Genomic DNA, 24,123 nt, shown 5'->3' on the forward strand with positions numbered 1-24,123 from the left:
AGACAACTCCACAACATATTTTAATTACATGGCTTAACCTAAATGAAAATTAAGCCTTTTCATAGACTTGTAGAGTTCTTTTCTGCTCTTAGAGTTAACACTTCAGCTTTCAGTAATGACAGTCAGCCTAAGGGGATATTAGAGTGCCTTATTAACCATGTTAATAGGACATACTTGAGAAAACAGTACATTTGAACACTGTTCTAGACACTAACCACTTCCGTGCAAATAAAGCTAAAATTGTCATTGAAACAGCTTGGTTTTGAGTGTGAATATTAGGGGAAAGCTCAAGTGCCCTTTATTACCTAGGCTTCCCACCCACTGCACATATTTAGCAAAAGGAATATCAGCAGTTTATAACTGGTTACTGAAAGTCATTTCAAGGATGATTGGCAGCATGCTTCCCATGTCAATCTCTCTCCTACATCAGATTAGTAAAAGTCCATTTCTTAGCAGTGGCACAACTGTACTGTGCTACAGCAGAGCTGAGATACATAAAAGCAATGGGGCAAACCACTAGCACTAAAACCACATTGCTTTCTGAGAACATAAATCACAGTAAGAGGCAGATTTAGGCGCATCTCCTTGAGAATGGGGGTCCAACATCAGCAGACTTCATTAAAATCTTGTATTTTCTTTACACACTCATTTATTAAATCAGAGAGAGCTGGTCCATCATAGTTAAAGAACCTGTACACTGCTGAACATCCAATACACTAAGTAATTGCAGACATTTATGATCCTATCTAGCCACCAGCTCAAACTATAGTGAACAATATTACAATTAACGACAAAACCCTGTTACTATGTGGCATCCAACTGTGAAAGAATCCAAGGACGAGAAAACTCTGAAGAAAAATTAAGCTCCTGTCTAGATGACACTGTTTGAAATTTACAGAACAATCTTATCTTAATGAGCCTGGATGAATAATTCCCTCTGTTGACCACAAGAAAGTTTTTCACTGTTGTGTGCAGCAATAAAGATCAGGAACACACACAAAAGAAACTAGAATTGCATCTACTAGAAACAATCACTACTGTCACACTGTAAATCCAACACTCTCAGAAAGATAGCATTAGCCTTTGTGAACTGCATTTCCAAACTCACCCTTGACTGAAAGATACAGATGCAAACTCAGCTCATGAAAAAATGAAGATGCTTACACAGAGTAAAATTACTGTGTAATGAGAGTGCTAAGACCTTTCTCTGATATCTTCAGGGCAGCATCTTGTAAGAGGAGCATAAGGAAACCACACATCATAGTAGAGAGACATGAATATTCAACAAATTGAGTAATCAAGAAGGGCTTATTTATCACAGTACTTATTTTCCTACACTGAAATTCTGCAAGGCAAGGAATCTTTTCAATCTGGAAACTGGATGGTTATGCAACAGGAAAAAGTAAGGAGGCATGACAAGAGGCAAGACAGGCAAGAATCTACCATGTACAAGCTGGAGTGTGAAAGTTTATTAAAATAACTTAGTTTACTCAGTTTATTAAAAGAAAACTTCGTTTAGCAAAACCTTGAAAACATACAAAAAAGTTGCATGAATCGTTAATACCACAAATGCAGCAAATAGAAAATACTACCCACAGCCAGAAAACTGCAAGCATTCAGTTCCACCACATCCCAGTGTAGAGGGGGATACAAAATGTCCCAGTCTGTGGACACCAAAAGCATAAGCAGGAGAGCTAAAAGGCAAAACCATTTCTTCCCTGGGAAATTTATCAAACAGTAGGAACTGAAAGAAAACTCTACATGAAAGCAAACAGAACTGAGGAAGCTTTTAAGGTCAGATGAAAGTAACTATTTATAACTGTTAGAACCACTTTAACTGTGGGGTCCTATTCAACCTCAGCTTCAACGTTAGTACTATACATAGAACAGCTCATTTTGTGAGGAGAATTTTTGAAACAACCACTTTTTCTGTCCAAAGTTATTTTCAGGTTACTCAAGGTTACAGTAATCCAAAAACATGTTAAGAGGAAATTTATTTTGAGTGGCAAAGTCAGGAGAGAACGGGATTTAATTAACCAGACACAACATAATCAAGCTGAATTCCAGAAAATTTGAAGCAAAGATCTTCACTACTGTCCAAAGCACAAGAGCATGTCTAGCACTACAGATGTCAGGTCACATTTTACACTTCCCAGCAAGCAGAATTAGTTACCCATATTTAGCCTTTCTTTATGGCCAGCATATATCCCTTTTACTGCAGGTTGTGAAACACCCAATCAGACATCTCCCCACTCAGCTGCCATAGATTCTGGGTATCCTACTGAGGGACCTCCATCTCACAGTGAGCCATACTGGGAACCTGTGCTTGTAGTTCATGGCTGTAAATCCCATTCCAGAAAGCTGGAATGTTTAGAACAAGTTATTCCTTTCAAGCTGCTCCAATCTACCCACAGGTCTAGCTTTAAGACTTACCCTGGTTCAGGTTATTTCAAAACATTAATTAGGATGATCCCTAAAAGAAATCCAGCTCGCAGACAGCATCATAAAAATGCAGGAATTGAACTGGTAACTTATCAAGCTAACTCATCAGTGACACATTTCTTTAAAATGTATAAGCAAAGTAGTTGGCTGCTAACCTACACTTACATTTTCAATAAACAAAAGAGTTTAAAAGTCCTTTGTTGGGTCACCTACACAGCTATCAATTAGCACCTTTCAACACTGAAATGGATTTGCTCCTTTTTCTGAAGTGATCCAGACAGGAGCAGATGAATTATTTCTAGAAGAGCATTTTTTGGAAAGCTGAAATAGAAAAACCTCTTTCTCCAAAAAGTATGTGTTTATGTGTGCAGAGCTATGAAGAGGAGGGAATATCACTTATTTTCAATACTGAATTTGCTACTGAATTTCAATGTTGGGTATGCATAGCAAATCTACTTGAAAGGTACCAGGAACTGTGAAAAAGTGCACTTTGAACCATTGTAACAACGCAAGATTAACAATCAGCCCTAAAGGTGATTAAAAGCTACTAAAAGCAACTAGTAAGAAATCCTAATTTGTTTTCTTTCTGAATTAATTTTGAACAAGCACTATCTGCAAAGATTCTGTGAACTTACAAGCTGCAGAAGGTCTTTCATTATGAGAGTGAAGCAGCACAGATTTTTATCTAAGGGATGGAGCATCTCTCCTATGGAGATGCGCTGAGAGAGTGGCTTTTTCAGCCTGGAGAAGAGAAGGCTTCGGGGAGACCTTAGAGCCACCTTTCGGTACCTAAAGGGTACTGGAAAGCTGAAGAGGGACATTTTGCATGTAGGGATAGGAGAAGGGGGAATGACTTTAAACTGACAGAGGGAAGATTTAGACTGGACATTAGGAAGAAATTCTTTACTATGAGGGTGGTGAGGCACCAGAACAGGTTGCCCAGAGAAGTTGTCTGCCCCATCCCTGGGCTTTGAGCAACCTGCCCTACTGGAAAGTGTCCCTGCCCATGGCAGGGGGGTTGGAACTGGATGAGCTTTAAGGCCCCTTCCAACCCAAACCATTCTATGATTCCATGATATAATTCTATGATTTATACTACTGAATGCAACCTTTATTTTTACCATGTCACAAAACTTCTCATTTCAGAAAATGAGCAGTTTTTCTTTCACTTGAAAATTATAAATACAACATAATAGCTTTCTTTATGACAGCTTGTATAAACAGGTGAGACAAACACTACTTAATCTACTTTAAAAGGGAAGCTTTTAGTTTAAATAAATAGTAATGGATGTAAGCAGTGTTTGCTGTTGACATTCTTTAGCACATGCAGGCTATGCACTATACATGCTACTTACACCCAGGAAAAACAGGCAGACAAACCTGGCCAAGTCCCAAGGCAGTCACAGCCAAAGGTAAGGAGTTGCTGCCCCAGCCACTGACTCCTCCCCTTCCAGCAAAGTAGCATAACAGGATGCATATCTGTATCTCATACCCCATCTCCCATTCGAGACTCCTGATCTGGTGGTTGACACAGACTTCTGCTAAAGGACGAGATCTCAACAAGCACTAACTAAGCGTCAAAGGAGCAGCCATCTAGCTCTTTCTGCTGACCCAGCCAAGCAAACAGCAATTTCCAGAAGGGAAGTATGTGTTTACAGTGAGCCAGGACTCATCTGCATAACCATTCATATATACTAGAAAGCCAGCATTCTGAACACTGTGCAACCTTTACATGGTAAGAAAAAACAAAACAATCACACACACATAAAAACCCCCAGAACAACAGTTGAATGCTCCATGGATTAGCAAAGATGTTCTGTGCAGAGAAATTTTAGTTTCAGAGGACTGAGAGCTACACATAAAATGCAAACTCCTTCCCAGCTCCACACTTTTGTTTATAAACCTTTTCTTCCCTGGTTCTACTACAGTGATTCTTCAACTTACAGTAATTCTAAGAGAAGTGGTCATCGGAACAAACACAAACAAGCTTTAGTAGCTAACCTATAGCTCAGCTAAAAGCATGTCTTCAACTTAGATCTGAAAGGCCTCTTCAGGTAAAAAGTAACTTAGTTTTAACAGTGCCTCTGTCTACAAGTGCAATTATTAAAACAGATAAACCAGTTAACTTTTCTGTAAACTGCTTTAGGTTCCACTGAGTTAACCAAAAGTCCAGCAACTGACTCCAAACATGCAGCTTAAGGTGAAGACAAGAAGAATCCGTTTTCCTATCGCTTGTCATTAATTTAAAAAATTAATCTACAAAGACATTGCAAATTTAGTATTTTAGAAAAAAACTACGGAGTAACATTGAACGTGTTCATTCGCTATTCAGGAAAGCCATTTCAATGCCTAGTTTATGTTCCCAGTAATTTTGTGCTTGCAAGGGGTAAATATATTGCAAGCATCAATGCAGAAAACTGCACTTTTATATTAATCCCTACATTTAGTTACCTACTTCTGTGAAAAACAGTATGATTTGTAGGAAGACAGGTATCTGTTATATGGTTTTATAACTATTGCTCTAAAAAATAAACCAGAGCCCTGTAAGCCTTTTACAGCCTAAGGCCTGATGTTAAAAAATAAGTTTCAATTATATTATTATAATGCAAGTAGCATTCATGACAGTAATGTAACTATAACTATCATTATAATGAAAATATACGAGTCACACTGACTACTCAGTTTCCTTCCATACTAGAGGTTTTATACACAAACAAGATTATGCCTACAAACACAAATGATCCATGTTGAGATAATAAAACAGAATTTTTTGACCATAGGGGGAAATAAACGGTGTCTATATTTGCAGTACTGGAGGCTGGGGGTGTTGGTGGCAATCAGCATAGTACTTCTTCCTCAAGACACCTCCTTCCATGGCGTGCATGTTTGGCATGCTAGGAAGAGTAAAGGTGTTCCCAGTGCACATGGGTTAAGTCAACATCTGGAGTCTACAGTCCCCGTGCTGCACATTTCTTTGTTTTATGAGAAGCAGCTCAGCTTAAATCTCTAGCTTCCATGCCACTTCTCCCCATGGTCTGGAGTTTTCCCACTACCATTTCAGTAATAGCTTCTGGGTGCCAGTGGAATTTAACTGCAATAGGAAAACATCCTATGGGAGAATCCCAGATAAAGAGCTGCCAAGGAAAGCCTTTAAGTCTAAGAAAGGGTTTTGACTATCAGGACAGGGATCTTGAATTACACTACTGGACAAACCAGTGCTGAACTTCTTTAGGCCACGTAAGTTTACTCCTTGAAATGACTTGTGATAATCTAGATCAGCAGTTGCAACTGCAAGATTCCCAGTGTAATAGTCAAGCTGTCAAGGGATACAAGGGGACTTTAATCTATTTCAGTGTGTATTTACTTCCAGCAGTTGCTTAAACTGACAAAAATGAGATGTTACAAGTGAAAAATGAGGCTGCTGCATTTGTGGAAAAAAACCAAGACAGTAGCTGTCAAATGTTAAAGGGAAAAAAGGAACTGATAACTACTCCATTACCAACATCTAAGGGACAAAAAGCTGAGGCAAGTCTCAGCTAATGAGGAGTGGGTGGATAATGCAGGTGGGAAGAAACTACTGCTAATTTTTATCAGGTAAGCAGACTGCCAAAGAGCTTCCTAAAAACAAGGCTGCAAAACTCAGAGCCTCAGGGAAGAGAATGGTAGAGGAGGGAAGATCCCAGGAAAACTCAGGGGATGCTGCTCTCACGGCTTTCAGCTTTTGAAAGCTTGCAGTCCTATAATGCACTGTAATGGACAGCCATCTTCCAGACAACAGATACAGTTCTGCTAACGGGGTTGCTTCAGTCCAACGTTTACTTTGCAGATCTCCTTATAAATAAGAGTTCTCCGAGCAAATGGATGGGAGAGCCACAGATCACAGGAGCACAGCTCCCGAGGCCCCTTTGCTGAACAGCTCTTTCCTGCCCTGTTTGTGTTCTCTGGGCATGTTAGCAGAGGAGGGTTCAGGAAGAGCTCTGGGCCATCATGCAGTGAAAGCTGGGCAAACATTGTGAAGTCCTCAGTAAATCTCATTTATTGGTACAAGACCCTGGTAACTCCAGACAACCTAAAGATTAAAAGGAAATAAAGATGGGTATCTAAAATGCCCTTCTGCAACTCAGAACACTGCATTGATTCTTTCATCCAGCAGTCTGCTGTGTTGCCTCTATCCAGTAAGAGAATAGTGAAACCAAGAAATTTTAAGAATTAGGAGCTGGCATTTAAAATGGTGTATCTGACAGTCCCATTCTACTTATGCAAGCTGCAGTAAGCATCCTTGTTAAGATAAAATCTGCTTTTCCTGGGACTTGCACTGCACAGGTTGGAATAAATCACTGTAAGATGACTAACTGGGCAATGAAATAACATGCTGTTTCAGTTCTCTGTCCCCAAGTCTCTAAGTCACCCAGTTTTTTTGTACTCTTATGGAACAGTTACTACAGAGAACCTCCTGCTAATTTCATTTAACTCCTATCTGCCCCCACAAAGAAACAGATTCTGGCCTTAAAACTGAAAGGTTTGCAGTTAAAAATGAAGCCATATTCTCTTTTGAAGTGACAAGACATTCTCAGGTCAGGTTCAAGTTCTAAGTGAAAAGATTCATGCACAAGCTACCACCAAGAAAAAACAACTCAAACCAGGACCTCTCTGAACTACAAACTTCACAAGTTTGCACTTACATCATTACTTTCACAGGGTAAATTTATAAAGAAATTCTCATATTTGAGGATAAGTGAAGATCCTCACACCAGCGCGGGGAGGGAGCTCCTAATCCTTACAGCACTCTTTCCAAAGAAACCCTACAAAGCAATTACTGTCTCCCATCTTTTCTTTTTTTTCCTATAATCTGGTCACATTCCACCTAATCTTTTAAGTAAGTTTTCATAAAGCAAGATCTAATTGAAACATCAATTACAGTAAAATGTAGCTACATATAATTGAATTTTCACTCAAAAGTAAATTACTTTTGAGTAATTTTTAAATTATTCAATTAATTTAATTAATTTTAATAGTTTTACTCAAAAAATAATTACTTTTATTTACATTTTAAAACCAACTCACGTCTACATCCTCTTCCTTATTTCCCAAAACAAAAGGTGGGGACCATTGACAATACTGCAGGAGGGCAGCATCCATAGGCAGAATTAATCACCCACTGGAGAAGAATCATTAAACTGAACACTAGTACAGTCACTGTGAGTAGGAAAGAAACCATTTGTGATAGCTTCTAATAAAGCACTAGGAACCAGTAATGAAGCAGAAAACACCTCGTAGGTGACTTCATCTCTGAATTACTCACTATCCACTCCTACCTGCCCAGTTAGTACCATTTAAACTTGTATGCACTAAGAAAATAATAAGCCCACAGTATTTTCCACACGAGAATGTAACAATCCACATGTTAATGACAGGTTTACATATAGATGAGGTTGGGAAGAAGCCTCTATTCTAGCAGACTGCTACTCTTCCTGCCACCAAAGACAAATCCCTTAATAGCAGAATCCCCTTCCTTAACACTTGTGACCTACCACAGTAATAAACAGCTAGAAAAACTTTCCACAGACTGTGCTTCCAATGCAGTACATGGTTACAAATGTCTATTGCTCATTATCTTCAGCTGCAAAATAATCTTTGCCTTTCAAATACTGTTAAGTTCACATCCACATTCACCTGCTCACTCTGAGTTTACATTGCTCTCATGGTTTAAAGAACTTTTTAATTACTAAGACATACAGACCCTTTGAGCAATGTTTCAATTTACCATATCAGAAAACTCCATCTTAGGTATCAATTACCAAAGCCATTTAGCAACGACTCTTGTGTCAACTGCTTGTAATGTACAGAAAAGCTTCATGGGAGCAATTGAAGAATAAGCATAGCTACTGACACAACATGTCAGATTACATTCTGGAAGTTAAGTCTACACTGAGATACATCTGAAGAAATCATTTACAAGCATTTCAGTAAGGTTTGAACATCAGGCTCCCCTTGAGCCCAGGTCTCTCTGACAAGTAGCACCTACAGCACTGCCTAGCTAAAGGCCAAGCACACAGTGAGGAAGGATAGAAGAGAAATCTGAGTAGAGGAAATTATTCAAGAAATTGAAAACCAGATTATGAAATCCACTCACAGAAACTGTAGTGTTGAACAGGTTATGACTGACAGACTTACAGATTACTCTTTGTTTTTAAGAAGTCCAAGAATGCTTTTTGAAAATGCAAGCAAACATCAACCCTACCTTACAGAAGGAAAAATGAAGGCACGAAGTACCACCGTCATTTTAAGGTCAAGTGGCCAGGAAGTGACAAATCTGAGTATTACAGGTTGGTCTTATGTTTACTTAGCAAAAGACAGATGCATCCGACATTTGGGGTCTCACAATGTGCAAGTCAGACCTTTCAACAGTACAACAGGCACTTCCTTATTCACAGAATCAGAGAATCAGTAGGACTGGAAGGGACTTTGGAGATCATCTATTGCAACCCCCCGCCAAGGCAGAGCCACCTAGAGCAGGTTACACAGGAACACATCCAGGCGGGTTTTGAATGTCTCCAGAGAGGGAGCCTCCACAACACCCCTGTGCAGCCTGTCCCAGTGCTCTGCCATCTACAGTGTAAAGTTCTTCATTTAGTTCAACCTCAAGTTGAGGTGAAACTTCTTGTATTTTAGTTTATAGACATTTATTGCAGTAGTTAAAGTTAGAAAGTCTTCTGCATGGCAAAATAAAACAACCAGGTGCATGTATTTAAGCTTGCTGTAATTCAGTTTTAAGACTATAAAACTAAAATAAAACTAAATAACTTCATTTTATGGCAAGATGAGTTCAAGGCTACGTGTCTTTAGCTCTTTGTACCAGGGTGAAATAGTATCTTCTCTTTCAATAGTGCCCTTGCTCCTATTGCTTCTACAGCACACAAGCAAACTGTATGGGTTCCAGCTCCTAGGATAGGTAACCCTAATTCGTATTTGAATTGGAAAAATGTACCATGACTTAGAAACCCAATGGCCACAGAGCCTGTAACAGGATGAATTTGCAGAGTACAGCACACACAGAGCACTTGTAAAAGTGAAGTGCATCAGACCAGACAGTTCTCAGTCTATTATTGCTTCAGGGACATACGTATTTTTGTGACTGATAATGCATGACAAATAGAAATTCAAACCAAAGAACACACAGAGCAACTGTGAAAAGGAGACACGGTAGACCAAACACTTCTCAACCTATTACTGCTTTAGGGATACATGTATTTTAGTGCTGATAATATACAACAAATAGAAACCTAAACAAAGGGGGCCATACATTGCTTCTGGATGATTCAGGTAGATTAAGAACATATCAGCACTGGGAAGTATGCACACAGGCATTTTTATGTTTTACTACAACTAGCTGAATCATTTGCTTTAAGCAAGAAACAGAGCGTGGCTGTAAGCAAAATATCATAGAAGATTAAATAAGCACTTATGAAAAAATACAATGTGTGTCGTCTTCAAATATCAGCTTAAAAGTTTTCCCCTCTAACAAATCTGCCTAGGGGGGTATTTTCAGTTGTAGCTCAGCATGACATCCGTATCTCCCTTACAGGCTTAGTTTTATATGAACCTGCAACTGCCTGATGACCAGATTCATATCTCCTTTAAATATTGTACTATTCAGTAGTTTATCAAGATCATGAGGTAAAGAAATTAATGTTGCTGTAAGGTCAGTGGAATCACACTGGTTTAAAACTGGCTAGAGGGCCAAGTCAGGCCCCTTGCTCACTGCCACAGCACCGATGAAAACAAGTCACCTGGTGTGGGTGTCAGATCATACAAGTCCATATTATGTAAGTCAAGAAACATACATCTCCACTTGATAAAAATTTAACAAAGAAGAAAGAATTGAGCCGAGAACTATATATTCTCAATTGCTTAAAAACCCCTAAAGCAGCACAAATGGCTCCATACCCCAAAGAAGTTTTTCGTACCTCCTCCTGTCCTCCAGAGCACAACTGTCCCATCCATTCCCAACACACTAATCCTGAAAATCTGCGCAACTGTTGTACAGTCTTGTCTTGCATGGCCACCTTCAATCACATTTTTTCTCACCACAAAAATACAAACAACCCCTAATTAAAAAATCCAGTAATATAATTTTATTTTGATACTCAATTCTTCCTTTGCATGCACACACAGGGAATTCTCCAGATGTCTGGATTCCTACTTCCCAACATGACTCTCTAAGAGGCCTGGATCAGATTTTCCTTCTCACCACCATGGGGCAGGAAAGGCAGGAGATGAGTTACTGAGCTTTAAGTAGTGCTACTTTAGCACTCACACTTCCAGGTCCCCCTTCTTTGCACCAGTGTAAAGAGTGTGTCTTCCTATATCCCAGTTCAAATTAAGCTCCCTCATAAAGGAAACTTGGAAGTAAGAAGCCATCACAGCTAGACAAATTGAGAACCTGTGTAGTTTGACTGTAATGAAGCAGTCCACAAGAAGTCCCTATCACAGCCAGCATGCAGTTTCACTTCATGTACCCTGGAAAAGAGCCTCTGTGAAGAAAAGCAGAATCAATACAAAATCTTGAGACAGCACACCAAGTGGCAGGCCAGGCTTGCCCTCATCCAACCACACACACGAATCCATACTCCTGGATGAAAGATAACTGTGTATGACCATCAGCAGGCTCTATTAGGCCAGACAGAACTGTGTTAAAATTCTAGGTGAGGAAAACCAGAAAACAGGCACACAGTCCCTTGGGAGTTTCACCATTACAGGGTCAGTTACTGAGAATTAACTTCTGAACAGAATAAACGTAACTATTCTAAAAGGTGGCTGAGATCTTGCTGAAGATACAATTGGTATTACAGAAGAGACAGGCCTGCTCTCAAGCTATGTAGAAAAACCTTCTCTGCACTGCTGTGTTCATAAGCTCAGAGCACTCTTCCTTTCCATGCAAGGGAGCACTCCACATCTAAGAGGATAATGATTAATTGCCCAGATAGTACTTGGGTGTCAGGCAAAACAATTAATTTTGAATCAGTGAGAGGTCCTGCAGAGTGTTACAACAGCTTTTGACTCCGGGGAAGGAAGACTCAGAAATAGGTGAGAACAGGCAGAATCAAAGACAAAACACAAGCTGCATTTTTTTCTTCCTTTAAAGTCACAATCAGCAGACACAAAAGGAAAAGGCAAAACAAGAGATCTTGACCTAAAAATTATGCCTTGAAACTACAGCTTTTTCAGAAGCACATACAGTGTTGAACATGATAATATTTTGTTTACCCTAGCTAGTAAAACTGCAGACGAGGGTCAGGAGAGGAGGGAAGCCCTTAACCTGCGCAACAGTAAGATGTACAGAAGTAGAGCATACAGGAGTAAGCAACTATGTGTCCTGTCCCAGGGTTAGATTTTAAGATAAACAGTACCTTCTTGTCCAAATTTTCAAAGAATTTAGTAAAATATGTTCCCACTCACTAAAAGGGAAGTTGATGTTATTTGTGTAATGCTCTACTCAGTATGTGCCCAGATTTCTGCTATATGCACCAATGATTTTTTTCCAGGAACATGCCAGTCAATCATCACAAGAGAAAGGATCTACATTCAGTGCCTGTTTCTCCTCCTACCCAAGAACTACATACAACACAAACCCAGATCCTGGTATTCAGCTCAAAATATTACCACAGTGATTGAATTCCAGGGCTAAAACACCTTGAACGCCTATGTGCAACACTTGATCTTTTCCACTCTTACTGAAGGATCCTGAAGTTGTCCGGGTAGCTCTGGCTTTCCATCTGCACAAGCTGTTCCAATGCGAGTTGGACTGTGAGGTCAGCAGTGCCTGTGATTAATGCAGGAACAGGGAGTATGAGGCAGAAGGCTTAGCTGAACTCCATGAATAAAACTAGACTTACCTTTTCCCCCTCAGGCAGGTTTCCCATTCCTGTGCTGACATAGCTAGTACTGACCTCAACAGCCTGATAATCAAGGACATGTGAACAAACAAAAAAGGTCACTTATATACAAACTTTCACTGAAGTGCATGCTTAATGTACGCACAGCTTTGGCCTTAACCAGTACTTCCTCCATGCTTACCATGCTCTAGCTTGTCTATTACCACACTGTCTTTCTCAGATGTTAGACTCGCCCCAGGATCCACCATAGCTCCAACCAACAACCCTAAAAAAATTAACTAACCAAATCAAAATAGCAAGTACTTAGTGACAAGTCCCTTTGATTTTAATCTCCTTAACCTCACAGATGAAACAGAACTTACAATGTGGGCAAATGTTCAAACATTCCCTGCTCCAACACCTCACGTTGGCTCTGCACTTCAGTTATCTTTCCAGATTTCTGAAGTTGCCCCAGCCTCATTACCACAGCTTTCAGCAATATGTTTGGTTATCTACCATTTTTCCCCTAAAAAGCTTGGGAATAAGTAATTTATTAAGTATATTTGTCAGCTTCAATATACAGCTTTTGCTCCAGCTTTCTCTTTCACCTTTAAGGTACTAGCTTTTCTTTTTCTTCCACAACTCCCTTGTGATTTTTGCTGCCGAATGGCAGAATGTGAAGCCCATGCTACAAATGCCAGTTTAGCAGCACAAAAGAAAACTGCAACATGCTTGTAAGATAGTTTCTTCAAGATCATCGAGCTCTTCCCTAAAGAAATTACTGTATCCTGACTGCCTTCCCATTGCTGAATGTGCAGCTGAAGAGACAGTAAATCAACAACTATGTTTTCTCCAGGTTAAATACTGCCAGTTCCTCCAGGATTAGAGACATAAAAAAGTAATGGGCCATACTGTTTGAATCTTTCATAATATTGGTTTAAAACCCCACACAATCACAGATACCTGCCAAGTCCTGTAGTACTATTTCATGCATTGGCCAAGAGTCAATGGTAATTGAAGGGAGGTAAAACAAAGGGATGGGAATAGGAGCTCCCTGTTTCCACCAGCACTGGAGGCTGAACTGAACTGCAGGGCATAGGAATATGGGGACACCGGTACTCCTTCCTTCCCACTCCTCTGGGCACAGCAGCTTTGCTCTGGTTCTGCACTAGGGCAAAGGAGGAATACCTGTAGCTCCACTCCTCTCTTGCCCTTGGAAGTGGGACAGATGTCACAGAAGGACATGGCTGAACTGCAGAACACAGCTCAGAGCAGGACAGCAATCAAGATTATTGCCATCATTTTCAAGTACCAACACCTAGCTTGCTTTTTTCAGTTTCATTACAATAAATGTGCTTGATTGCTTATGAAATTATGTTACTGCTCTGATAGTAATGCATCAACCATAACAACATGAAGTCATTTAATGACACTTCAGGTCACCTTAATGTTTTTATGACTGTCAGCATGAAGAAAAGATGACAGTCAGACAGAAACAACCAACAGGTTGGATAAACCCAAAACGAACACACACAAAAAAGAAAAAAACACCAACCAAACAAAAACAATCCCCAAATCCCACATCCACTTATTCATAACGGGCAAAATCAGTTCAAGGTGGATTTAAAATTTTAATCGTTGGTGCTTTCAAGTGGGCCTAAATTCAAAGTTCTTATCTGGTGAACCAAGACCAGGAGTACTGAAACTATAAAGACACACCTGCGAAACTACCAGAAGTTACTTAAGCAAGGCAGATGGTTCAAGGCTTTGTAGGGTTACTGTGCCCTTCTGCATAGAACAAGTGCTTGAGAGAAGGAACAGGAGAGAATTTCTTATGAGCAACCAGAAATTAAAGACTTCTTCCATAAGTACATGCCAGTGATCACTACAGTAACGTTTCTGTCAGAGCAGCACTCACCAGAATGCATTCCCAACTTAGGTGACCACATGCCCCACAGCATGGGCAATACAACATGTGTAATACCACGGAAGCTCTTTTCCAGCTTGGAACACATTCCCTCGGTTTCCAGACTATAACAGGAAAGTAGAAGAGCTGTGGCTAAACACAAAGACATCCTTAATACTTCCTTTCAGCTCCTGGAAAATAATCTTCTTTTGCTAATGTGATTATGTCCATAGGCACTTTAAAACCACAATTATTGGATCCGCTTCCCTGAAAAGCTTGCAAGAGAAGCAGCAGTGGTCAAAACCATGCACATGAGGCTCCTGACCAAAGGAAAAGGGAAACAGAAGGGCTGTTATCCTTGCTTCTGTTCAAGACAGAAAAGGTTAGCCTGCAGAAACTCCCTTCTCAGAAAAGGCTGCAAAACTCTTGCCTTAAGGCTTCCACTTACAGTATAGATTTCCAAAGCTATTTAAATCTGTCTAGACAATGAAAATACGAGCAATGCCAGGTGACTCTAATTTTGGATACATGTTTTTGTTTATACAGCAGGTCCTCCATCAGTTCAGGCATCTTCTGGTTTCATGTCTATCATCTGGAGTTGAACAATCACTTCATTACTGCCTCAGAGATAACCGAGCGTGCAGCTGCATGTGCTTGGCTGGCTGTTGATTAGATTAGAAAGTTCCTCAATGCTACCAGTTGGCACGAGCCCTGTGAAAACTCAGACATTCCCAAATACATGGTGTTGAAAAGAGACCAGAAAGTTCTAGATGTGAAGCCTGAAGCAATTGCTTCCTAGGGAAACCCCACTTCTCGCTTCAGTCTCACTGTGTGCCTGTCAGTCCATGTCCTAAAAGTATCAGCTATCACCAGGGTTTTCCATACTGCCTGAGAGGCATTTTTTGCCTTAAAATTGCCTCATCACTCAGGAGCACAAGTAGATGTAAAATGCTCCCGAGCAAAGTACCTGCCTTAAGGTCAGTGCCAGGTGCTTCTGGAAAATGTGCTCTAATGAGAACCAAGAAGCCTTTCAGATCAGCCACAGAGGACAAACCTCCAGACAGCTGCTCCCTTGCTGAATTACACTGGAAAAAACAGGGAGAAGTTCACGCAGAGAAGCTGGGATGACAGCTCCTGAATATACACAACTGGAAGACCTATCTCTAAGGGACAGGGAGAACACCCCTGAGAGATAAAGACAAGTCCAAGGTAAAAAGTTGCCTATATCAATAAACGTGAACTTTTTGTTCTTTTAATACACATGGCTGCTTCAGTGCCCACTAACACAACATCCACAGGCACAGATAGCTGAACTCCCAGGAGAGTCAGCTCAGGAGTAATCCCTAGGGAACGCATGGGACTTCAAACAAGGACTTGATGCTCGAATGTAAGGAACGTGAGAAGGAACACTGTCCCCAATTGCAGAAGAGGCAAGCACCCTTGCTATTTAGCCAAAAAAGAGAAGAAGGGTGAGGTGGGAACACATTTGTTAACACCATGCCCGAAAACATCCCATGGCTTATCCACAGCCAGCTGCACGTGTTGGGGGCTCTGAGGTCACAGCATAATGATTCACACATGCAGACAGCACATCTGTAAGGGACTTGAAGGAAGAAGGGACGTACACCCTGAGCGAAGAAACCCAGCTTCAGTGGCAGGGTATATAAACAAAATGAGAAACCACCCATGAAAAAATCACCTTCAGAACAGGCACTTGCTTTCAATAAATCACTAATAAAACCATGTCTCAAGCTTCCAACAAATCAGAGTATCAGAAATGCAAAGAACAGGAACGAGTGTTTTTTAAACTTTCGTATCTTCAAATATCACGAGCATTAATACATTTGAGAAGAGTTTGCATCAAGCTGGCTAAGCTACTATGTTTGAGAAGTCATGGCAGCCTAGAAAAGTTCCCACTGACTGGAAAAGGGAAAACATAACACTCTTTTTTAAAAAGGGAAGAAAGGAAGATCTCAGGAACTATAGGCCAGTCAGTACCACCTCAGTGCCTGGCAAGAGCATGGAGCAGATCATCCTGGAAACTAGGCTATGGCACACAGAAAACAAGCAGGTGACTGGTGACAGCCAACATGGCTTCACTAAGGAAAGATCATGCCTGACCAACTTGGTGGCCTTCTACAATCAGGCTACAGCATTGGTGGATACAGCAAGAACAGCTGGCATTATCTACTTGGACTTGTGCAAAGCATTTAATGCTGTCTCACACAACATCCTTGTCTCCAAACTGAGAGGCCTGGATTTGATGGATGGACTGTTCAGTGGATAAGGAACTGGCTGGATGGTCACACTCAAAGAGTTGTGGTCAACAGCTCTATGTCCAGTGATGAGTGGTGTTCCTCAGAGTCAGTACTGAGACCAGCACTGCTCAACACCTTTGTTGGCAACATGGAGTTGCCAACTCAGTGCACCCTCAGAAAGTTTGCCGATGACACCAAGCTGTGTGGTGTGGTCGACATGCTGTAGGGCAGGAATGCCATCCAGAGGGACCTTGACATGCTTGAGGGGTGGGCTCAGTAAATTCAACGAGGCTAAGTGCAAGTTCCTATATACGGGTCAGGGCCAAGCACAAATATAGGTTGGGCAGAGAATGGATTTTGGGTAGCTCAGAGCAGAAAGACTTGGAGGTGTTGGTTGATGAGAAGCTCAACATGACCCAGCAGCCCAGAAAGCCAACCATGTCTCAGGCTGCCTCAAAAAGAGCATGGGCAGCAGGTCAAGAGAGGTGATCCTCCCCATCTACTCTGCTCTGGTGAGACCCCACCCAGAGTACTGCATCCAAAATAAGAAGGACATGGAACTGTCAGAGCAAGTCCAGAGGCGGGCCACAAAGATGATCTGAGAAGTGGAGCACCTCTGCTATGAAGACAGGCTGAGGGAGTTGAGGTTGTCCAGCCTGGAGAAGAGAAGGCTCAGGGGAAACCTTAGAGCAGCCTTTCAGCGCCTAAAGGGGCTGACAAGAAATCAGGAGAGGGACTTTTTACAAGGGCATGGAGTGACAGGACAAGGGTCTTGAATGGCTTTAAACTGACAGAGGGTAAATTGAGATTAGGTATTAGGAAGAAGTTCTCTGTGAGGGTGCGGAGGTGCTGGCAGAGAGTGTCTGGAGAAGCTGTGGCTGCCCCATCCCTGGCACTGTTCAAGGCCAGGTTAGACAGGGCTTGGAGCAACCTGATCTAGTGGAAAGTGTCCCTGCCCGTGGCACAGGGTTGGAACTGGATGGTCTCCAAGGTCCCTTCCAATCCAAACCATTCTGTGATCATCCACAGAACAATAGTTTGGCTAAAGAAGTAAAATGACTACACACTCATCTAGAACAAGAACTCTACAACTTATTTTAGAATTTGTTATGAATTCCTGGATTGAAAATTACAAGCATCTGCCAGAAGCAGCACAGCATATTTGGGGGCTGAGGGTGAATTCCCACTCCAAAACGTACTGAGGTATAAACGCCTTTAAAAAAATCTGGTAGACAGTCACTTATAAAACCTTATACAGACTGAAGCTTTCGAGCTTCCCAAGGGAGGGGTGGGAGGTGGGGGAGACTAATCTGTAATTTCTTCCAAGATAAAAATACACAGCACCTGAAAAAGCTCAGCAGTACACTAAAATAAAATAATAATAAAAACTCCAAACAGCACAGATAGCCTCATCTTTAACAGCCAACAGGTCATACCAGGTATCCCTCACTATTTTCACAGCATACATGGTAGTTCAGCTGATATGGGGCACCTTTACTTAACCACTGTAAAGGTAATACAGAGCTGGTATTATGTGATGCAAATCCTCTGGTTAAACTTGGTTATTTTTGTTATTTGTTACTGAACTTTACTGTCAGTAGAAGCCAGTCCCACCAGGGGAGCCCTGTACAATATGCCAGCACTTTTTACTCCTGCCTAATTCTGTGCAGAGTCTTGTTTCCTCTCAGAAAATGACCTACATACACAGTAGAAAGATGCTACCAGGAACACTACATATGTCACATCCAAATACAGCCTTCAAAATAAAAACACTACAGATATTTTGAGTACAAAGCTCACACTGTGAAGATACATCATGCACTAGCAAAGACGGGGGTCAGAGAGAAGACAAGACACTTAACCAGCCAGTTAGGTCCATCTCATTGCAGACCTTGCAAATGAGTGCATGCACACACAGTCCAAGAACTGGTTTCACCAGAGCTTGGGTAGTGTGTGCAACGCCTAAGCCGCACGTTGAGTAAGAAAACAAAACACTGAAGAGCTGATCATTAATTGAGCACCATCTATTCTGCATGCTGAACAAGGCAGGGGAATCTAATCATCCAGCTAATGACTGTACATTAAGATAGAGATCAACTTTGCACAAGCAAGCTTAATCCTGTCGCTTCCTGAACACTGTGTAGCTCAGACAGCTTTCTTTCCACAGCTGGTACACCAGTGTTCTCGAAAAAAGTGATCTGAACAGCACACTACCTGAAACACCATGTCAACAACCACGTACATCCTGAAAACCTTCAGCATCCTCAGATGACAGAAGGATAAATTGCTCCCATTGCAGACTGGCAAACTGCTGAAACCCATCTGGCTGATGGGTTCAGACAACTGACTGCAAAATTAGGACACTGGACTGATCACAGTCTAAGAAAGAAGTGACTTTGCCGACATAGGTATTTATTATAATTCCTTCTTAATGTTTAGTTCCAGTGCTTCTCTCCATCTCTCTTCTCTCTACTAATTCAGTAGAATTAGTTCTTATCTTTGCTGTCTCAATTCCAGCTTGTCCTCAGGCTTTGGTAGGACAGGTCAAAGATGAGCCAAGTGAAGAAGTGGCTTTCCTACCAAGCATGTGAACTACTGCAGCCAACACAGGGCAAAACTATGTTGGCACTCAATCCCGTACCAAGTGTGGTTGGTCACCCGTCAGCAACAGGGTAAGGCCTTCAGCATTATCAGAAGCAAAAGGTCCATATATGCTTTGTACCAATGACATTTTTCCTAGCTAAGCTCATTGTAACACACGACTGAAGACGTGATCCAATTCCCTACATGTCTGAATTTTACCCACATTTGCTGTGATGAATATCTGTCCCAATGTTGCATTCCTGACATGAGGTTCAGTCAAATTCCTAAAGAGTCAAGGACACCAGAGATGCTTGGGAAGGGGTGGGTGTGGAAGAAGGAATGATGGCCATAACCTTTCCTTAAGCCATTTTGCCTGATGCTGTCACAAACTGAGTATTTAGAAATTCAGACCTGAAAAGGTCTCAGCATATCCTAAGCTCATGCTGAATGTGGCTTTTTTTTTTTTTTTTACTGCATTCCCTATATTTTGTATTTACACTAGGGAGGAGAGCGTAACTGGTTCCAACCATAAAAAACTATATTCTACATTTGCAATAAAAGAGGACTTTGGCTTGTCCTTGAGAGAATGTCTTTATTTTCCAGAAATATCTCCTGTAATTGCTGGGGAGAAAAGTTTTCTATCTCAAAACAGCTGTATGGTGAGAAATAGACAAGACAGACAAGTGAGAGATGTTCCTCATTTCAGCAAATACCCTGCGCTTTTCATCCTTGAGAGTTTAACTGTAGCCCTTTATAAATCACATTCATGAGAAAGATGGCTGGTTTCTCACATGGACACTGTTAGCACAAATCCACCCTGTACCAGCAAAGGCAGATCAAAGTCCCATAGGTAACCATCACTGCATCTCATCTACTTTTACAGCACCACAAAACTGCTTGTAACACAGTAATTACTTTATTAAACGCAAGCAAACACATATTTCTGGAGTAGATCTCTTGATGTGCAATTGGCAAAGAGCTACAGAAAGAGACCTCAAAAATGTATAAAATTAGACACAGCTAAGCAATTTTTAGCAGTTTGCAGACAGGAAAGCATCACACCATTGCGGCAGTTGACGCTGTCTCTGAATTGTCACATTACTGAGCGACCTCCTTACACCAACAGTAAGAGGTTCTTGCCCACTGTGGCCTGTAAAATGACAGTCAGAGGGCTCCAAGACAAGAAAAGGAAGAAACTGGTTAAAAGTTCCACCAGTTCCTAATGCTTTCATTAAATTATGCAGGCTCCCTCTGGTGGGGGATTCAATGTGGAGACTGTTGCAGTTAGCTGTATGTGAACAGGTTTGAACCACATTTTTTCTTTTGTAAAATGAACCTTGTTAGGATTGGACTCCACGCTTCTTGGAGTCTCTTGTGATGCTTCAGTGACAGCAACTTAAATTAATGCTTTGTTTCTGGTAAAGAGCAGCAACCACTGATAAAAAGGAGAAAATATCCTATTTTTTTAATCAGTGTCTTTGTGCTCCAAAATCCTCAGAGCATTTCTCAGTCCTTACTTCACTCTCTGGAGCCCCAGCAGAACCACCACCTCTGTCCCCAATGTGGAAAGAGGCCAAAGACAGACCCACAGCACACAAGATCTAAGGCTGTACGGAAGAAGAAACCCTAGCTCCCAATTTCCATTTCTGTGGTCTATATGTTTGTTATATTAAACATCGAGTCTCGACTCCCTCCAACACCACCAATGCCATTTATTTGCACATTTATAAGACAATCCCAAGATTGTCTGATGCCTTACTGTCTTATGCCTATGTATCTCTACAAGACACACATACGAATCAAGCAAACCATCCACCTTTTCCTTTCTCTTCCCCCAGAAGTTGTCAGTGTAACCAGTTACAGTCACCAAAGAACATGAGAAGCTTTTAAAACACAAGAATACCACAAATTTGATATTTCTAGTATCTAAGACTAAACACATGTGTTACGTATGGCCATCAAAATACCTGTTCTGCTACCTCATAGACAAATGTAGTTTTCTTGTCCCCTGAACATTGTAACAAATGTTACCAACATTCTGCAGTCTCAATTACTGATAAACATAAATGCAGAGAGGCAGCATTTAAAAAATTAAAAAAGCACACTCCCAACTCGGGGTAGAAAAACTGCAACCTGAAGATGTCTTTTACTGCACAGGGAAACCAGCACGAGCCCTTCCAAGGACGGAGTCAGTTTTATTTCTGACAGCCCTTGTTATGCATCACTAACTTTTCTTCCTCAATAAGACCACAAAGTGCATCACAGTAAGCGTGCTGTAGCAAGCCAGAGAATTCAAAGGATTATTCAATACTAAGAAGAACTTTGCTATGTACAGGTCTAATTCTCTCTAGAACAAGTCTAATTCTCAATTTGTTCTCATGCTTTGATAGGAAGGGCTGCAAGATCACAATAAGGAAGATTTACTTTTTTTTTTTTGGGGGGGGTGGGATCTGAATAACCTCACACAGCGTATCTCGGCTGCTGAGTGTAATTCAAATCACTGCCTGACAGGATGGCAGCTGAAGAGCAACCAAAATTCAGGGTATATTTAGGATTTAGCCGGCACCAAAACTAGTCTCAAAGGTGAGAGCAAACACTCCCCATCACTTCAACTTCTTTGGGACAACTATAAAGTTTTACCAGAACGTACTGCTTGCAAGTTATGCAAAACATGTAGAAAGACAGCTTAAGTGTAACGACTTGCGTTCAGTTCTGTGGGATGCTATCAATGCAATCCAAAGCAGGTGTCATCTCATTTAACCAGAGACTGCTACCTCGTTTTGTCTCAGAAGCATTCCTCTAGTGCCCAACGGAAAGCAAAAGATGTACAGGGAACCAGAAGAGAGGTTTTTACAGTTCAAAGAGACGGGTGATTTTCTCTTTCCTGACTTCGCAGAACCCCCCAATGCACAGCTCACTATGAACTGCTGACACCGACAGACCACCCTACAGATGAATTTGCAGAACGGATACGAGACCTCCTCGTAGTGAAACCAGGCAACTCTCCTCTAACGGGCCCGAGCTACACCACCTGTAAGCAGAGCCGAAGGAGGACAAGCGCACACACACACACCACTCACACTCTCCCTTCCCGCACGCCGCCGCAGCCCCTTACTTGTAAGGCAATGGGGGCTGCCTTACATAAACGGGCTGTGGGCGCGCAGGGACCGGCGGGTTTTAGGTTCAGTTAAACCCGTCGGGGTCTGTGCCTCGGCACCGGGCTGCAGCAGGCGCAGCCCGGGGAGCGCGGCGGGTGCACTCACCGATGCCCAGCCCCACCACCACGCGTCCCCCCAGAAGGGTCTCCTTGTCGCGGGCGGCCGCCAGCACGCCGGCCCCCGCTATGAAGAGGCCGCTGGCCAGCAGGATGCAGGGCCGCCGACCGCACAGCCCGTTCAGGACGCCGCCGGCCAGGGCGGACAGGGCGGCGGCGCCCACCGTGCTGGAGACGAGCAGCTCCTGCCAGAGCGCGTCCAGGTTGAGCTCCCTCTTCAGGAGGAGCAGGGCCCCCGACACCACACCGGTGTCGTAGCCGAAGAGGAAGCCCCCCAGGGCGGAGAAGACCGACACCACGTAGACGAAGCCGGGGGTCTCGTCCTGCTGGAACTGCCGCCGCGCCGCCCGCTCCAGGTCTCCGCCCGACGCCGCGCTGTTGAGGCTGGAGCACGACTCGGCGGCGATAAGGCTCCGCTCGCCCGCCGCCGCCGCCACGCTCGAGCCGGCGGACCCGTCCGCCTGCCGCCGCCGCTTCTCGCCCATCAGGTTGCTCAGGCTCCGCAGCGTGTACTCCACATTGTCACTGGCTTTGCGGGACATGGGACTCCTGCCCCGGCCGGGGGAGCGCAGGGGGCTGCGGCGGGCGGCTGCCGGGCGGCTCTGCCTACAGCGGCGGGGCTGCTGCTGCTGTTACTTGCTTCTGGCGCCGCCCGCCCTCGCCCCGCCCGCCCGTGTCGGGCCGCTCTCAGCCGGGTCGCATAGTGCCGGCGGCCGGACGGACCCGAGGGGAAGTTACCCGCCGCGACTGCCGCTCCCAGCGCCCGGGCGGAGCTGGAGGCGGAGGCGGGCGGGGACAGCGACGGGCACCAGGAGGCGGGCCCGGCCGCCCCCTCCCCGCTCCTCCGTGGCGCGCAGGACTGCGCAAGCGGAGCTCCCGGCGCCTGCGTACTGAGCACCGCGATGCCGCCAGCCCCGCCCGCTCATCCTCGGCGGTGCTGGCAACTGATGGGCCTGGAGCCGCCGGCCGGAGGAGGAGCAGGAGGAGGGAGGAAGAAAGGAAGAAAGGAAGAAAGGAAGAAAGAAAGGAAGAAAGAAAGGAAGAAAGGAAGAAAGAAAGGAAGAAAGGAAGGAAGAAAGGAAGAGCCGCCCCGCAAGCCTGGATGCAGCTCCTCCAGCCCGCCGCGGAGTTGCCACTGGGGCGGGGTGTGCTCCTGCGGGACAGCCCCGCCACCAGTTCAGAGGGGGTTTGCTACCTATGGAAGGGAAGTTTGAGCTTGCTGTCGTGTGTGTGCTTAAAGTAAAGCCTAGCGGTGTGATAATTCCATCTTCCAGCCGGGACTTCCACCAGGATGAGGACAGAGATAGGGCCCGGGGGTTCTGCCACCAGGAGCGGCGGTTCCTGGGGCCGCGTTCCTGAAAGCCAGCCCGGCACCCTCGGGACGCGGTGGGAAAAGGAGTCACGTCAGATGTTACCACTTGTGCTTCACTGTATGTATAACGCACACCCCGAAGTAAACAAAACTTTCCTCCTGGATTGACCGTCTTCTGTAAAGATCCCTGTAATGAAGCCAGCCGGTAGATGGAGAATTGCGGTAATTCAGTTATCCCAGCCTACACCCCTGCGAGCGGGACTAGCCACAGCCACATGAGTTTAAACATCAGAAGAGGGAGTGAAGTCCAACGTGGCCAGCTGCACACAGCGGCTGCCTCAGAGAAAGCTGTGCAGCGCCAGTGTCCGGATAGTGCCAAAGGAAAGAGTGAGCAGTAGTTACCCAAATGAATGGTAATAACAGTTGTCTGTGGAGTTAATGCAGTTAGTTACAGATGTAGCAGTCCATTTATA

The 24,123-nt window shown here is 43.2% G+C and overlaps 1 protein-coding gene across 2 annotated transcripts in view; it reads right to left on the reverse strand.

Moving 5' to 3' along the window:
- SLC2A13 (solute carrier family 2 member 13) overlaps positions 1-23,113 on the reverse strand; it is a 156,004-nt gene extending 132,891 nt beyond the window's left edge. The window contains exon 1 of one of the 2 annotated variants that reach the window (XM_061366238.1): positions 22,328-23,113. In XM_061366238.1, coding sequence (XP_061222222.1) covers positions 22,328-22,880 — 553 coding nt within the window. In that variant the 5' untranslated portion in view covers positions 22,881-23,113. The remainder of the gene's footprint in view (positions 1-22,327) is intronic. The other variant, XM_061366237.1, reaches the window with a different exon arrangement.
- Positions 23,114-24,123: the final 1,010 nt, after the last annotated feature.

Source organism: Neopsephotus bourkii, unplaced genomic scaffold, assembly GCF_033783945.1.
Source record: "Neopsephotus bourkii isolate Nb327-2 ecotype Australia unplaced genomic scaffold, CSIRO-AGI_Nbou_v1 NB_1328, whole genome shotgun sequence".
NCBI lineage: Eukaryota > Metazoa > Chordata > Aves > Psittaciformes > Psittacidae > Neopsephotus > Neopsephotus bourkii.